The sequence below is a fragment of the Myotis nattereri genome (assembly GCF_964212035.1).
Source record: "Myotis nattereri genome assembly, chromosome: 14".
Taxonomy (NCBI): Eukaryota; Metazoa; Chordata; class Mammalia; order Chiroptera; family Vespertilionidae; genus Myotis; species Myotis nattereri.
In genome coordinates, this window is record NC_138089.1 from 37,797,590 (window position 1) to 37,815,416 (window position 17,827).

The window sequence follows — 17,827 nt, forward strand, 5'->3', positions numbered from 1 at the left end:
TACTAATATGTACTTAATAGCTACTAATTACATATGTATACCATACTTATATATATCCTATATAATAAAGAGCTAATATGCAAATGATTGTCTCACCTCACACCCTCATGACCTCACACCGGGGCAGGGGACCTGAGGCTGAGCCCCCCACCCAGCAGGGCTTGGTGGAGGACCTGAGGCTGTGCCCCCTGCCCTGCAAGGCTTGATGGGGGTGGGGGTGGCCAGGTCTGGGTCTCACATGATTTCGAGGTGCACACAGGTGGGCAGGGACTTGACTCTGGGTCCCATGGTGCACCCTAGACTCCGACAGTAGGGAGATTTTCATATACATTTTACTAATTTTCTTTCTTCTCTGACACTTCTATTATAGAGAAAGGGCAAATAGCAATATTAAAATATTTCCTCTAATTAATTCCCTTTTAATGTGCATGAATTTCATGCATCAGGCCACTAGTCTAATTATAAATGTATTTTAACTATATAGACATATATATTCTATTATATATTATAATTCCATGTATTTATATTGTATGTATTCTAGTTATATATGTTAATTACATATCCTAATTATGTATCTTCCAATTTTAAGCATTTTATTATATATGTGTGTTTGTGATTAGATAAAGATACTATACGTAATAGGATATGTGTAAAATTACAACATATTATTAGAAGTTACGCACACATTCATGGTCAACTGAATTCAAAGTCATACCTGTAAATAAAAATCAGGATATTTTAAAATAGTTTTCTATTTTTCAATTATCGTGGACATACAATATTATATTCATTGCAGGTGTACAACACAGTGATTAGACATTTATGTAATTTACAAAGTGATCGCCCTGATAAGTCTAGTACCCACCCGGCACCATGTATGGTTACTGCAATATTATTGCTATATTCCCCATGCAGTATTTTACATCCCCGGGACAAGAAAATGAGATGTCAATGTTCATCTTTTGTGTGTGCAGCGGCAGATATAGGTGAATTTCTGAGCGCACACCACCACCTTGTGTCTTTTGGGGAAACTACATGTGAGTAGCATAGCATGTTGCCTTAGAACAGCGGTTCTCAACCTTCCTAATGCTGCGGCCCTTTAATACAGTTCCTCATGCTGTGGTGACCCCCAGTTTCACTGTTACAAATTGAACATAATTAAAGCGTAGTGATTAATCACAAAAACAATATGTAATTATATATGTGTTTTCCAATGGTCGTAGGCGACCCCTGTGAAAGGGTCGTTCGACCCCCAAAGGGGTCGCGACCCACAGGTTGAGAACCGCTGCCTTAGAAGAAAGGGACTTGAGGCACTCCTTTATCTATGTAATAAACATTTATTTCACACCTGCTGTAAACTTTGCCCTAGAAGGTTCAGAGTACAGGGCTTTCCAGTCTGAAGCCTCCCTGGAACTCCTCAAGGCACATAAGCTCCTTCCCCCAGGCAAAGAGTGTCAGGGACAAGGAGGCTGAGCAGAGGGAGCTGGAGAGTCCATGTCCCACATAATCAAGCAGCCACTGCTCAGCTCTAGACAGTTGCTCCCAGAGGGGTATATGGGCCTAGTGGTTTTCTTCTAAGAGAAGCCGGAAGTTCAAATGTTGTTGTGCAAATCTCTGATTTTTCAGTAACAAGTAATTCTAATTATTTCTAAATATCATGAGCCAACTTTGAGCATCGACAGGCTCTGCTCTGCTCAGAACGCCCTTCCAGAAAGAACTCCCTGCCAGGCTGAGAAGAGTGTGGTTAACTGAGAGTCACGCGGGCTTCAGCTTCCAAAGGAAGGCGTGCCCTTCCTGGAACAGCCCCCAACCAATAACAGCAAAGCAGCCATACAAGGGCCTGGACATCTGTACCAAGGAGGGCACCTCTAAAGAACAGCATTGGCTCTGGAGTCCCCAAAAGACTGACAGACTCTGTCAGGTCTGCATGGCAGGCTGACAGTTCCCCTTCCCAATCCTTTTTCTCCCCACTTCCTTTCACACAGGTTTCCAATATTTTAGCCTCTGATTCCCCGAGAACCAACATGTAACGTATGGCTAGAATACCACTAAGTGGTTGCCTGAAAAGCATATGTTCAGTCTGAAATGCCCTGCTGGAATGTCTTAGAATAATGATGACAATAGAAATAGAATGTTAGCCAAATGTGTAATTCTAAATTTTCTAGTCAGCACATTAAAAGGGAAGCAAAACAGGTGAAACTTATTTTAAAAATATAGTTTACTTAATACAATACATTTGAAAGTGTCATTTCAGCATGTAATCAACATAAAAATAATTACATATTTTATATTTTCTTCTGTTCTAAGTGTTTGGGACCTGGTATAAATGTTATACTTACTAGTACATCTTAATTTGGACTAGCCATATTTCGAGTGCTTCCAACGAGGAGAGGGAGGTCTCCTAAATATACAGAAATTGAGGAGTGCTGTAGACAAAGGGAAAGGATGGGAATTGCTTTTGCATTTACAGCATGAATTAATTCAAGTGTCTCCTTCTGGAGTCCTGACCAGGTAGCTGCACCACAAGGCCCTTGCCTTTTTTGCTTTTTTTATTGAGATATAACACCCTCCTCTTCATCACAAACATATACCAAACTTACTTTGTGTCCTCAAACTCCTGAAGATATGGGCCCTGACACATGTTGTCCTCCCATTTCTACCTCTGTCACCAGGCAGGACTATCGATGACATTTTTATCTAAGCGGATAACCCATCCCCAGTCTGTCAATGACATAAACAGTGGTCTCTTATCAGAGTAAGTGAGCCAATGTAATCAAGAAAGCAAGGACCAACAATTATTTTTGCTCTTCCCATGTGGGGAGTCACAGCTGGTGTTTGTGGGAGGGAAATGATTCCATTTTCCCATTACATGGGAAGGAAAGGAGGTCAGTGATTTTTGTAAGAAGTCAGGGACTGAGGCATCAGGGATGGCATCTGGAGGGGGTGTGGGTGCACCTCAGGATCAGCTTTGTGTCTTTACAAGACGTGTGAGATGGTGGAGCCTAACCTGAAAAAGCAGTGTTCAGGCACACTGCAGGGTCAAAAGCAAAGTATCCTGAAGGGTCATAGAAGACATAATAAGGAAGGAAGGAAGGAAGGAAGGAAGGAAGGAAGGAAGGAAGGAAGGAAGGAAGGAAGGGAGGGAGGGAGGAAGGAAGGAAAGAAGGAAGGGAGGGAGGGAGGGAGGGAGGAAGGAAGGAAGGAAGGAAGGAAGGAAGGAAGGAAGGAAGGAAGGAAATATATCAATAAACTGTGGTATATTCATAATATACTACAAGTGTTTGTGTCTTTAATGTGTAGCTCTGTGCCTGGTACAAAGTAGACATTAGTGTTCATTGAATAAATAAATAAGGAATAAAGATTACATGCATAGGGAGTATATAAGCTCAAGGAGATATCACAATTACCTGGAATATTAGGAAAGGCTTCCTTCAAGGTGGACTAGGAGTTCTACAAGCTGTGATCAGAGGGAGAGCGTTAGACATAGAAGTCCAGTTTTGAGTGAATAAAACTGCATTCAGCTGCTCTAGTGACTGCAAACACTTTGACAATGTGGCCTGAACACATGTTCTAACTAAAAGACCTCTACTCTGTGCTGGGGAATTTATATTTCATTCTTCAGAACCAAGATGGGGAACAATGGCACATTGGATATACTCAGTGGGGAGTTCACTCATTCAACATTTTAAAATACTTACTGACATCTGCCCTCTACCAAGGCTTGTGCTTAATACTGGGGTAAAACTGTTACGGTCAGAAAACATCCCTGCTTTAGTTGTGAAACTGTAGGATGAGAACCATCTTTGTAGCAGGGACAGGCAAATTCTTTTCACCTGTGTTCTTTACAACAGGCTGATGGAATGGTTATCATTATTAACCTCTCTAAATAGGAAGAGAGAGTGAAGAAATTAAGAAACTAGTTTCACTTAAACACAGCCCAACTGACTAAAAATCCATTGAGGTGTAATGAAGAATGAATTAAAAGCACACATTTAAAATGTAGGCTGGTGGGTTTTGACAAATGTATACATTTGGCACCACCACCACCAAGACATTCCCATCACCTCGAACGTTCCCTTCCCAGTCATTGATCTGACTTGCAGCGTTATTGATTACACTTGTCTTATCAACGGCATCATGCCATGTGTACTCTGGCGTCTTGCTTCTTTGACTCAGCATGGATTTTGTGTTTCATCCATATCAGTGGTTCTCAACCATGGCTGCACATTAGAATCACCTGGGAATCTTTTTAAAATCCTGGTTACTGGGCCTCATCCTCTGGAAATTCTGTTTCTTTGTTACTAATGTTGAGGCCCCACCCCATAACAAAGAGAATTTCCGGAGGATGAGGCCCAGAAATCAGGATTTTAAAAAGATTCCCAAGTGATTCTAATGTGCAGCCAAGGTTGAGAACCACTGCTCTATATTGTGGTGACTACCCCTAGTTCATTTTTATTATTGCTGAATTCAGACTTTTAGGGAGAGAAGACATTCATCAAATAATCACCTAATTATTTTATCACAACAGCATTAAAATAAGGATACCTACAAGTGAAATACATTGTTTGTTGACAATTCAATCAGTACTTAGGGGTATATATACACTAGAGGTGCTGTGTACTGGGTCATGATTTTGTGGAAAATAAACGTTATTCATGGGTACCTTAAAAGACTCCTATATATCCTATGAATGTCTTTAAGTCCCTTATTTTTAAAACTTCACTCCAGATGATGTTCGGAAGTGCTTTTTGTTGGCTCTTTGAGCCTTCCCTTGAGCTGGTAGAAAAAAGAAGTTTGTACGGCGCATGCGCCCCTATCGGGGCGAGCCCCCAGCAACAGCGTCAGCGGCCCGGCCACCTCCACGTAGACGGCGAAAGCGTACTGGTCCCCGACTCGGTACTGCCCGCCAATCCCGGGAGCCGTGGCGGTCACGTGCGCGCCTGCACGCCGGAATGGCCCCGCCCACCTCCTTGAACTCCCGCGAGGAGTCCGGCCTGCGCGGCCCCAGCTCCAGAGAATCTCCCGACGGCCAGGCTGCGCTTGCTCAGTGCGGCCGGTGGGCGGAGCGGAAGATGCGGAGACCGCGGAGTGGGGCCGCCCCACGGGCTGGGTGCCGGAGCTACGCCGTAGGGGCGCGGCGTAGCGGCGGCCCGAGCCGGGAAGACCCATTCTCTTTACGCGGCTGCCGTAAGGAAACTTGTTCCGTCCTCCCTCGGTGCTCCGGAGTCCTGGCCGCGGCCCCCCGGTGCGCCACGGTCGGCGAAGCGCCTCTGCGTCAGGGCCTCGCTCCCCCGCCAGGTGCGGGGCCTCGGCGCCATGGACTCGTCGGCGCTGGAGCGGGACGCCGTGCAGTTCGCGCGGCTGGCGGTGCAGCGCGACCACGAAGGGCGCTATTCGGAGGCGGTGTTTTACTACAAGGTGAGCTGAGGACCGCGGAGTCGGTCGGAGAGGCCGAGGGGCGGGTCCTGTAGCCTCTGCGCTTTACCCTCTCCTCTTCCTGCGCTTTCCTTCTCGGGCACCAGGCACCCCCACGCCCACCGGGGCTCTGCAGGTTTGCCCACAGCGTTGGAGCGACCACCTCTCCGGTTGCAGTCCGGACCGGCAGTGCCCACCCGGGGCTGCCGTGGCCGCAGTAGGAGGTGCGGGCGGTTCGTGGCCGGCTGATTCTATCACTTGGTTCTCACTCTCGGCTCCTGGGCAGTGGTCTCTCATACACACTAAAATCATGCATGTTCGTTGGAGAAAACAAAATAAGTTTTTAAAGAAGAAAACATCTTTTATTCTAGCACTTGATGGTATATTTTTTGTGCTTGCGTTTCGACACGTGTGTGTGCCCTTTTTTTTTTTTTTTTTAAACAAACTTGGATCCTACTGTTGATACTATTTATAACCTGTTCATTTGAACTTTTTCAAATCGTTAAATTTACTTCTGTGATATCTTACCAGAGGCACAGCATTCCATTGTGATTTTTAGCATCGTTCGGGTATTTTAGCATCATAAGTAATGGTTTGGTTAATATCCTTGTCATTCATTCTCTATACATGTCTTTTCTATTTCTTTTGTATAAATTACTCGGGACAGAATTATTAAGTCAGGGTGTGAACTTCCACAGCCCACCGTCTGCTTTCCAGTCTTGAGGGTTTGCAGACACACCCCTCCAGCCCTAGCTGAGCCCTCTTCTTCCTTGTAGCTGTATCTTTATCATAGTGTCACCTTTTTTTTTTTCCTTTTTAAGAAATGTTGTCAGAGAAGTAGTAATTTTTTTCCATAAACGGATATGCTATATCATTAATGTGTGGTTTGCTTTTCTCGGATTAATATTTTATAATCCGTATTTGGAGACTTGTTTTGTTCATAATCATTTCGTTCGGACTTTTTTTTTGGACAATTTCATGAAGGTGATATTTCTTTAAAAGTAGAAATTCTGTGTCTTCTAGTTTTTTGTGAAATAACTGGTAAATATTCATAGATTACAATAGTGCCATATAAAATAGTTTTTTCTAAAGTGAAAGAATATACTATGCAGTGCCTCTTGTTTTGCTATAGGATTTATGTGCATGTCATTAGGAAGAATTTTTTATCTTTGAGAAAGTCAGTGTGGTTGTGCTCCTAGGAACTATATACATAAACTTTATGGGATATTTAGTGCTTATTTTCTTTTCTTTTTTTTTTAAATATATTTTATTGATTTTTTACAGAGAGAAAGGGAGAGAGATAGAGAGTTAGAAACATCGATGAGAGAGAAACATCGATCAGCTGCCTCCTGCACATCTCCTACTGGGGATGTGCCCGCAACCCAGGTACATGCCCTTGACCGGAATCGAACCTGGGACCTTTCAGTCCGCAGGCTGACGCTCTATCCACTGAGCCAAACCGGTTTCGGCTAGTGCTTACTTTCTTAATACTGTTCTATATGGGATTCCTTAGTGTTAATCACTTTCAAATAGAAAAGAAATGAGTAAAATAAAATTGATACCAGCAGTTTTAAAAATTTGCTTCATTTGTTAAGCAAAATAAGTTGAAAATCGCTATTTACATGCAAGATAATTAAAGGGGTAAAATATATATTACATTAATTTATTGAAGTTACGTGTAGCTATAATGTATTTAGATAATGATGTTACATGTGAAGTTATTTTTTTCTCCCCTGAAATAAGTGAGTTACAGAATCTGAGGAAATCGTAGCTTTTGTACCCCCACAGCTTTTAGACTGAATTTCCATTTGGTCAAAATCAATAACTTGTTTGTTACTGATTTTGTTAGTTTTAATGAAACAACTACTGCTCCAATAGCTGGATTCAAAAAGTGATGTTCAGTGGAAGGCTTTATTGGATCCAGACAATTAGCCATGCGGCTTCACGAAGTGTACATGTTTAGGTTACTGCAGAGAAAATGTTGCAGTTTAGAGAAATCTCTCTGGTCTTTCTCAGTGGTAGCATTGGTAACCATCCTTATGTGGTGATGGGAAGAATGGCAGCTCTTCCTCATTAGCCACAGCATAATTGGCTGTGGAAGTTAGGGAATGAATAGCTGAAAGGTGAATCCAGAGTTTCTTAATTAAAATAAGTTGATTTCATGCAGCTGAAACCTGCTTTAAACTGTGACACCATTTGGCAGAATGTATTTTCTGTGGAGAAAGATTTTCTTCCCACTGAGTTATTTAAGCTTTATAATTTCTTGTAATCTTTTCTTGACACTTAGTTTTATCTTATTTTATTGGTTATTAGTGGCCCAGTGCACAAAATTCGTGCATGGGGAGATGGGGTGTCCCTCAGCCCAGCCTGCACCCTCTCCAATCTGGGACTCCTCAGGGGATGTCCGACTGCCAGTTTAGACCCAATCCCACACCAGCAGTTGGACATCCCTCTTGCAATCCGGGACCGCTGGCTCCTAACCGCTCACCTGCCTGCCTGCCTGATCGCCCCTAACCACTCTGCCTGCCGGCCTGATCGCCCCCAACTGCTCCCCCACCGGCCTGCTTGCCCCCAACTGCCCCACCCCCCACCGGCCTGCTCACCCCCAACTGCCTTCCCCTCCTGGCCTGAAACCCCTAACTGCCTCTGCCCCGCCACCATGGCTTTGTCCAAAAGGTCTCCCAGTGTAATTAGCATATTACCCCTTTATTAGTATAGATTGTTATCTGTTCTAATACTTATAAGGCACAGTTCACCATTTTAAGGTATATAATCTTAAGTCTGACCTGTTGCATAAAGAAAACATATAAATCACAGCTATTCTAAGAAAATGTTTATAATCAATCCCTCCTATTTGAGTTGATAAGTTGTCAACAGTATGAGAAAATTAAGAGCATTAAGAACTGAAGAAAGGGTATTGGAGTATTACATAATTCATTTGCTTTATAAGTAAAGTTATTAATATCTTAAGGACATTCTGGTTTTGTCATTCATAGAAACCAATAGTTAAAAAGTAATAAAGAAAATTCAAATTGTAATTTATATATTAGATTCCTTTGAATTCTTATTTTTAGGAAGCTGCACAAGCCTTAATTTATGCTGAGATGGCAGGATCGAGCCTAGAACACATTCAAGAAAAAATAAATGAATATCTGGAAAGAGTTCAGGCTTTACATTCAGCAGGTCAGTAAAAGACTACTAAACTTATCACTCTATTTTTTTTTTCTTCTCTTCCATCACATCTTACTTTTCCCTCTATGTTTCTCTTTCATTTTTATCTTTGAATCTTGATCCTAAGTCTCTTGTTGTTAATTCCTCTTTTGGTAATCACATCTTTAAAAGTCATAATATGTAAATGAATTATTGATCTGTGAAGGAGAACCTTAGAGATAATACAGTTCAATCTCCTAATTTCCTAGAGGTTTAGAAATGGTGAGTTATTTACATTCTGACTGTATCAGTAGCAAAATCAGGATTAGGACCCTGTTAAAGTCTCCTTTTTAAATATCTGTCACATGCCCTCTCCTGGTATTAAATTTAAATGACTACTCCTCTTAAGTGTTTAAAAATATTTTTTTATTGATTTCAGAAAGGGAGGAATAGAAACATCAGTGATAAGAGAGAATTATTGATTGGCTGCCTCCTGCACCTCCCCCTACTGGGGATCGAGCCCACAACCCGGGCATGTGCCCTTGACTAGGAATCGAACCCAGGACACTTCAGTCCACAGGCCAATGCTCTTTCCACTGAGCCAAACCAGATAGGGCTCCTCTTCAGTGTTTAAAGACTTCAGTAGTGGGTTCACAGTCTCTTCTATATCAGTATCCTCAACCTCAAGACCTTAGCTAAATTCTTTTAAACCATATCTTAGAAAAGCGACATGTAGGCAGAAACCTGGAACAGCCTGTATTTATGTTCATAAACAACATGGAAAATTCTTTAAAGCAAGTACACACAGGCTTAATGATCACAGTTTTGTTAGAGGTCAGGTTTTCTGTCAAAATTTGCTGTTCATAGGGTAGAAAAGAAATAATCACCTGTTGACATTTTGTTTTAGAAATGCATTCATCTTACTAAGGACTCTTTAAGTTTAACCCTTTTTCCTGTGGCCCTATGATAAAGTGACAAGCAGCTTAGAGCAGCAATTTATTTTCAATCTTTTTTATCTCATAGCACACATAAACTATTATTAAAATCCAGTGGCACACTAAAAAACATATTATTTTTGCCAATCTGACAAAGAAAAAAGTATAATTTTATTTCATTCACACCGGATAGCTATTGTGTTGACTGTCATTATTTTTTTAATTTGACAACCTAATGAAAACAAGGTATCTAAATAGTCAGGTATTGCATGTTTTAAAAATTCTTGCAGCACACCAGTTGAACAGGTTAATATCACTAGTTTAGAGAAATCTTTACTTATTCAGCCTTTCCTGATAAACTTCATGCTACATTCCACTACTCATTCTGAATAGATAGAAGCAGAAGTTATAAGCACATAGTTAGGATAAAGTAGATTTGATGATTGGATTCCTTGTCATAACAGTCCCTTTAAAGACAAGGTGGTTTAGCCTGGTCAGTGTGGCTCACTGGTAGAACGTCAGCCCACACATTGAAGGGTCTCGGGTTCAATTCCCGATCAAGGGCACATAGCTCAGTTGCAGGTTCGATACCCGGCCCTGGTTGTAGTGATTGTGAGATGCAACCAATCAATGTCTCTCTCTCTCTCACCCCCTTCCTACTTCCCACTGTTCCTTCCACTCTCTTAAAAAAAATCAGTAGAAAGCCCGGTCAGTATGGCGCAATGGTTGAGCATCAATCTAGGAACCAGGAGATCATGGTTCTGTTCTGGGTCAGGGCACATGTCCTGGTTGCAGTCTCTATCCCCAGTAGGGGGCCTGCAGGAGGCAGCCATCAATGATTCTCTCTCATCATTGATGTTTCTATCTCTCTCTCCTTTCCTCTCTGAACTCAATAAAAAAATATATTTTTTTTAAGTCAATGGAAGAACTATCTTTAGGTGAGGATTAACAACATCAAAAAAAAGATAAGGTGGTTTAGTTTAAGACAAGTCCCAGAAATTGTATAAATTAAGGTCCCAAAAATTGTATGTATTAAAATGTGGACTGCCTGTGCATCAGGGCCCTACTTGATAAAAAGTTACATTGATTCATGTATTCAAAATACCTTGCGTTGGTGGTATAGTGGTGAGCATAGCTGCCTTCCAAAATACCTGTAAATTCCAAGAAACTTTTATTTTCCCAACCAAGTAAGTGAAGTTCTTAAATTTATAAATGTGATACTGAGGCACAGAATGAGATAGCCCTTATCTCTTGAAAGAATAAAGCTTTCCAGTGAAACAGAAGTAAAGTTCAAAAGGATTTTTAAAGTATAACATACCTTAATTGTTTTGCTAGCTTTTGGGCCCATTTTATTCAACAAATGAAATGAAATCTGTAAAGCATTAAATGGTTTCCTTAATTATTATTTTATTTTTTTTATTTTTTTTTTTAATATATATTTTATTGATTTTTTACAGAGAGGAAGGGAGAGAGATAGAGAGTTAGAAACATCGATGAGAGAGAAACATCGATCAGCTGCCTCCTGCACATCTCCCACTGGGGATGTGCCCGCAACCCAGGTACATGCCCCTGACCGGAATCGAACCTGGGACCTTTCAGTCCGCAGGCTGACGCTCCATCCACTGAGCCAAACCGGTTTCGGCCTTAATTATTATTTTAAACAGTCATTTATCAAATAAAAGTCTTGTTCAGAAACCCAATTTTTAAAACATAAAATCTGCTGGCAGTGAAGAGATCTTTGAGAGATGAGTTGTGTTTTGGGTGGGGAGAGGTAACACAGTTTGAAATTCACCAGTGTAGAATAAAAACTCAAGACTTGGAATTAAAAGATCTCAGTTGAAGCAGTTTGAACCCAAGTCTTGGTCTCTCACCTTCCTCCCTGAACAACATGAGCTTTAGCACCCACTCCATCTTCTCCACCAACTACCAGACCCTGGGCTCTGTGCAGTCACCCAGCCAGCCATCAGTGTGGCCAGTGTCTATGCAGCCACTGGGGGTTTGGGCTTGCACATCTCCATGTCCCCTGCTCGACCAGCAATGTGTGGCTGCTGGTGGTCTGGGGGCCTAGTAGGTATAGGGGGTGTCTTGAGCAAGGAGACTATGCAATTCCTCAATGACTGCCTGGAGAGGGTAAGGAGTCGAGGTTGATCATCAGAGACTGGAGAAGAAAGGACCCGAAGGCTCAGGTCTTTGCAAGTTCTGTGGACAATGCCCACATTGTTCTGCAGATTGATAATGCCAGTCTTGGTGCTGATGACTTCAGAGTCAAGTTTGAGATGGAGTTGGCCATGCATCCATCTATGGAGAGGAACATCGATGGGCTTTGAAAGATCACTGATGACACCAGTATCACTCGGCTGCAGACAGGGATCGAGGCTCTCAAGGAAGAGCTGCTCTTCATGAAGAACCACGAGGAGGAAGTAAATGGTCTATAAAACCAGACTGCTAACTTTGGGTTGACTATGGAGTTGGATGCCTCCAAATCTCAAGACGCAGCAAGATCATGGCAAGCGGGCATCTGGGCCCAGTATGATGAGCTGGCTTGGAAAAACCAAGAAGAGCTGGACAAGTACTGGTCCCAGCAGATTGAGGAGAGTACCACAGTGGTCACCTTGCAGACCACTGAGGCAGGAATGACTGAGATGACATTCTCAGAGATGAGACATATGGTCCAGGTCTTGGACATCAACCTGGACTCGAGAAATCTGAGCGCCAGTTTGGAGACCATCTTGAGGGAGGTGGAGATGCATTATGCCATGCGGATGGAACAGCTTGACGGGATACTGCTGCACCTGGAGTCAGAGCTGGCTCAGGCCCGGGGCAGAGCAGCAGCGCCAGGTACAAGGGTACAAGGCCCTACTAAACATCAAGGTCAAGCTAGAGGCTGAGATTGCCACCTGCTGGGAGAAGGGGAGGACGTCCATCTTGGTGATGCCCTAGACAACAGCAACACCATGCAATCCAACCAAAAGACCACCACCCCAGGATTATGGATGGCAAAGTGGTGTCTGAGGTCTGTGACATCAAAGTTCTGAGATGTTAAGGCAGAAGTGGGCACCCCTTGGGAGGCAGGAGACCAACAAAAAGTTCAGTGATCATTAATAAATAAACAAACAAAAGATCTAAGTTGAGTCCTTACCCTTCATTTGTAGCTATGAAACCTTAGGTTACATCACTCATTCTCAGCTGGGAGGGATTTTGCCCCTCATGAGACATTTGGCAATGTCTGGAGAGAAATTTAGTTTTTACACTAGGGGAGGTGGGGAGAGTATACTTCTGTCATCTAGTTTGGTAGAGGCCAGAGACCTTGTGAAAAATCCTACAATGCATAGGACAGTCCACAGCAAAGAATTACCCATCGAGAATGTCATTAGTGCCAAGGCTGAGAAACCCTGAACTAGGTATTTTAACATTTTTGAGGTTTGGTATCTTCATTTTATAAATTGGATTCGTACATTATTCAGAGAGGTGTTACTGAGGGTTAAAGTTGTAAAAAAAGATCACCAACGCTAGCCAGTTTGGCTCAGTGGATAGAGCATCAGTCCGTGGACTGAAGGGTCCTGAGTTGGATTCCAGTCAAGGGCACATACCTCAGTTCCAGGCTTGATCCCCTGCCCTGGTCAGGCTTGTGTGGGAGACAACCAATCGATGTTTCTCATATTGATGTTTTTCTCTGTCTCTCCCTCCCACTCTCCCTAAAATTCACTGGAAAAATTATCCTCAGGTAAGGATAAGAAAAAAATCACCATATACCTTTAAGAGACAAAAGGTAAAGCTTTTTAAGAAAGATAACAGCTTTATTGAGATATAATTCACATACCACAAAATTCACCTTCTTATTATCTATAATTCAGTGGGTTTTAGCACAACTCTACCTTGCTAAACATTTTTTTTAAATGAAGGATTATAGAGGTTTGGTAAAGAATGTCTTAAATGTATTAAAATGGTATGTTGTTTCCCAGATAGATATATAGGTAATACTACTTCTATATGACTATTTTCCTATCCTAGTTCAGTCAAAGAGTGCTGATCCTTTGAAATCAAAACATCAGTTGGACTTGGAGCGTGCCCATTTCCTTGTTACACAAGCTTTTGACGAAGATGAAAAGGGGAATGTTGAAGATGCTATAGAATTGTATACTGAAGCCGTAGATCTCTGTCTAAAAACTGTATGTATAGCTACAAGTTAAATTTGGTGGAATTATGCTAAGAAATTTCTCCCTTTACTAGTTAATTTTATTTAACAATTTCTTAAAGAAAAAAATGTGTCATGAATGTAACTAAATTACTCATTAAAAGATGGAGAGTAAAAAATGAATAGTGGATTTTAATATCTCGTTTAAAGTTTTTAACAGCATTAAGATCATCAAGCAATTTTTTTCTAAATTACAGGTAGCTTTTTAACCTCATTACATATAACTAAATTAACTTATTACAGGAAGAATTCACCATCACAAATTTAGAATAAACTCTCCTCCACCTTTTTTTTTCAATTTCATACACTAAAAACAAAGGTAGTGGTTTGGTAGTGCTTTATTAATTTGCAATGTAAAATCTATATGATGAGTTGCTTTTACTTCTCTCTGAGGAGCCCTAGGTGGGATGTGAGCTTTAAAGGGCATCTAGTGCATAAGAGCAGTGTATTTGACAGGAAGATGAGGTGAAGTGGTAGAGAGTGGCCTCAGTATTATTCAGAGCACTGGCTTTTTGTCTAGGGTGTTTTGCTCGGGAGAACCGCCTGATCACTATGGGTATCGGAGACTGGAGGTAAGAGCTGGTCTTCTGAGGTTCCTGCCTTCCATGGCACCAGGTCACACAGTTGTGCTCCAGTTACCACCTGTCCACTTTAAGCGGCCTTAAAGCTTACCTCGATGACAAGTTTCAACACTATTTTAAACAATACCTTTAAGAATAAAAATAAAATGTCTTGGTTTATTCTCTCATAATTTCAAGAAGTGTAATGTGCATGGTTAATTTTTTTGCTTAGAAATATCATGAGTGAAGAAAATTTAAAAATAATTATGCTTCAGAATGTGTATCTCTCTTTCTTTTAAGTCCTATGAAACTGCTGATAAAACTCTGCAAAATAAACTGAAACAGTTGGCTCGACAGGCACTAGATAGGTGAGTTTTGGTCACTTAAGTTCTTTTCCATGGGTGGCAGTGTATTGTGTCACTTAAATGTGACAGATTTATCAAAATGTGTTAGAGTTTATAAAAACAAATCTCCATCTTTTACCTGAGATGTAGAGGAAGTCTATTTTTTTTCTCTGAGTGCATTTACTTCTCTAGTTTCCTGCTTTAAATTTAAAATATAACATTAATCAAGAAATGTTTTCTGTAGCTTTTTCTATATATGAAACAAAAATGATCATGGTATTTGAAATGGAAGACTTCCCTTCTGTTGTGTAATATTAGACTTCCAAAGAAGAGAACTTCCAGAGAGCCTTCTAGAGCTAATAATAAAAATGAAGAAATTGAGAATGAGCCAGTTTGCAGCCATACACATACCCTAGATTATATAATGTAGTAATTCCTTTAACTCTGCTCAAATGTCAACTTTTCAATAAGGCCTGCCCTAACCAATATAAAACTGAATCTCCTTCAATACTTTTACCCTGCGTACTCTATTCTAATATTCTTTTCCATAATTCTTAACACTTTCTAAGACATGAAATTTACCAGTTTGTCATGTTAATGTTTGTGTTCCTTCCAACAGTCATCACTTCAATGCAAGCTCTTGAGCACAGAGAATTTTGTCTGTTTTGTTTAATGATCTAACTGAGCATATAGCAAAAGGTTGGACTTACAGTATGTGCTCAGTAGGCATTTGTTGAAAGAATAAATAGATTTGCACAATAGAATTCTACCCTTGAAGAGTACTATAGACAAAGGAAAAGGGTGGAAATTGCTTTTATAGTTATATTTCATAAAATTGCCTCCTTTTGAGGCTCTGACTAGCTAGCTGTACCACTCCAGTCCTTCTTTTTTTATCAAAGTATAATAGTCATCCCTCCATTTTATTACCATCATCTAGCCTTTAGTTTGTTTTTTTTCAAATTCTTGAAGATATGGACACTTAACACATAGTTATTTTCTCCATTTTGACTTCTTTCACCAGTCTGAATCGTCAATGCCTTTTATTACCTATGCAGCTAACCCATCCAGTATTCTCTAAGTGTATCCCTAAGTGCACTGGAGTGGGTCAATCATGGGCTCCTTTGAGGATCTGTCCAAAATTATGGATCCATTCTCTAAGAAAAATGTACATAAAATTTTTGGCATGAATTTCAGAATTTTCACAAGACTCCTGAAACTATATATGGACCTCAGATTAAGAACTTCTGTTTTTCAGCTTGTTAGTTCTTTGACAAAGTCAAAATTTCCTGGAGGCCTATAATCCAATCCCTGCTAGTGGTTTTATCTCCCACTGCTTCTTATTTGCACTGTTTACAGGGGCTGTGTCCATTCTTTTGAAATTACCGTAACTCACTGCTGTTTCATACATTTGCATATGCTATTCTCTCTACTCCAAATACTTCCTCACTCCCCTAGTGGACTTCTCTGCAGCCCACACATCAATTCAGAAAAAAACATTCCCTGATTCACCCTCTCTTCCCACTTCATTAAGTTAATATCTTCTGTCATGCATTTACTCAAAAGTACTATTTCATGTTAGCATCTGTCACTTTTGATGTAGTTGTCTTTCTTTCCCCACAAAACTATGAACACCTTAAAAGTAGGGATTGTGTTTTATACATTCTTGTATCCCCATTGTATAGTATCTGATATAAATGCTCACTTAATAGAATATTGTTTGCAAAAATACCTTTGGGAGTAGCTTAAGTAGTGAACAGTTGACTAGTTTGTAAGAATTTTATATACTAGGTTTACATTAGGAATGCTTGACTGGTTCTTGAAGTAAATTTTATTTTCTGGAAAGCTTAAATGTGAAAAAAGCTAAACAGTGTTTCTGTACCTCTATTATAGAGCAGAAGCATTGAGTGAGCCTTTAACAAAGCCATTATGCAAAGTCAAGTCAACCAATATTAAACCAAAGCCACCTCCAGCAAGAGCACATTTTCCACTAGGAACTAATCCCTTTTTTGAAAGACCTCAGCAATTTATAAGTCCACAGGCATGCGATGCACAAGGACAGAGATACACGGCAGAAGAAATAGAAGTTCTCAGGTAAATTAGTTTCTCATTCATTGTAATGAACAATTTTATTCTCATTAGGTTTGTTGGGTCATATTCACATCTTATAGTGTATAATGCTATTAATTATATATTGTCATGTGGTCACAACTTTAAATACTTAAAATTTTTCTAATATATTTTAGTATTAGCATTTCTACTAGGTATGTTTTCCTGAAAATCCTAGCATTCTTCAAAATTGAGAACTAGAATTTAGGGAGCAAAATAGATATGTGGCAGACCAATCAATCATCTGTGCAACTTTGTAACCAGATCCCTAATGGGAAAAATAAATTGTTAACTTGAAATAGCAGTCTAGGCCAGGAGTCAGCAAAGGGAAGCCTTGAGCTATGAATAGTTTTTGGATTTTTTTAAGGGTTCTAAAAAAACAACAACAAAAAAAAACGCAGAACAACATATGACAGACCTCATTGCAAAGCCAAAACTATATTCTATTTGGCCCTTTAAAGAAAATGTTTACCAACCCCTGGTCTAGGAAGCCATGTCAGTGTGTGGAAGAGCCTCAAGGGTGTTAAAAAGGCAAACAACAGTGATGTGGAACTCCTTGGTTGCATTCTGAGCCATCCCAGATGGGATAAATCTCTGAGCCAGTTTGGCTGTTCTTCAGTTGGGCTCTGGAAGAGACCTAACTTAGAGTAGTGCGAATCATGTAGTTGCTTATTTTTAATTTCCTAAAATTGAGCCTAAAGGGCTTCTCACGTAGCAGCCACCTGAGGATATTTTTCTTTCTTTTCTTGCTATGGATTTTAATTCTCCTACAAGTCTGGCTCTCTTTGCCTGGCAAATTGCATGTGAAACGAAACAACACAGAGCAGGATGAATAAGGGTGGTTTTGGAATTGAGAGACGGTAAATTATTAACAGTCCGACACTCGGGCTACTCGGCATCCAAAGGTTCTCTTCTTCTGTACACATTTGACATTCCATACTACAACAAAACAACTCTATATTTCTAATAAATGGAGCTATCCTTCATACAAGTGAAAAGTTCTCATCCTCTCAGAAAAAGAATATACACAGTCATAATATCCATCGCTTACTGTATTAACTTTCTTCAAATTCAGTCACAGTCTCCCTGAATATTGGGGACTAAGTGGTGAAGTTACCCTGC

General features: G+C 40.6%; 1 protein-coding gene and 1 pseudogene across 4 annotated transcripts in view; both read left to right on the forward strand.

The window, feature by feature from the left end:
• Positions 1 to 5,049: 5,049 nt before the first annotated feature.
• Positions 5,050 to 17,827, forward strand: part of CAPN7 (calpain 7) — a 44,513-nt gene continuing 31,735 nt past the window's right edge. For all 3 annotated transcript variants that reach the window (XR_013996767.1, XM_081105479.1, XM_081105480.1), the window contains exons 1-5: positions 5,050 to 5,418; positions 8,490 to 8,598; positions 13,512 to 13,669; positions 14,556 to 14,623; positions 16,490 to 16,690. Coding sequence is in view for 2 of the 3 variants with exons in the window: in XM_081105479.1 (XP_080961605.1) it covers positions 5,317 to 5,418; positions 8,490 to 8,598; positions 13,512 to 13,669; positions 14,556 to 14,623; positions 16,490 to 16,690 (638 nt within the window). In the remaining variant the exon portion in view is untranslated. The remainder of the gene's footprint in view (positions 5,419 to 8,489; positions 8,599 to 13,511; positions 13,670 to 14,555; positions 14,624 to 16,489; positions 16,691 to 17,827) is intronic.
• LOC308530093 (keratin, type I cytoskeletal 18-like) lies at positions 11,389 to 12,543 on the forward strand (annotated as a pseudogene). The gene has a single exon. The product of its transcript is annotated as a keratin, type I cytoskeletal 18-like (transcript).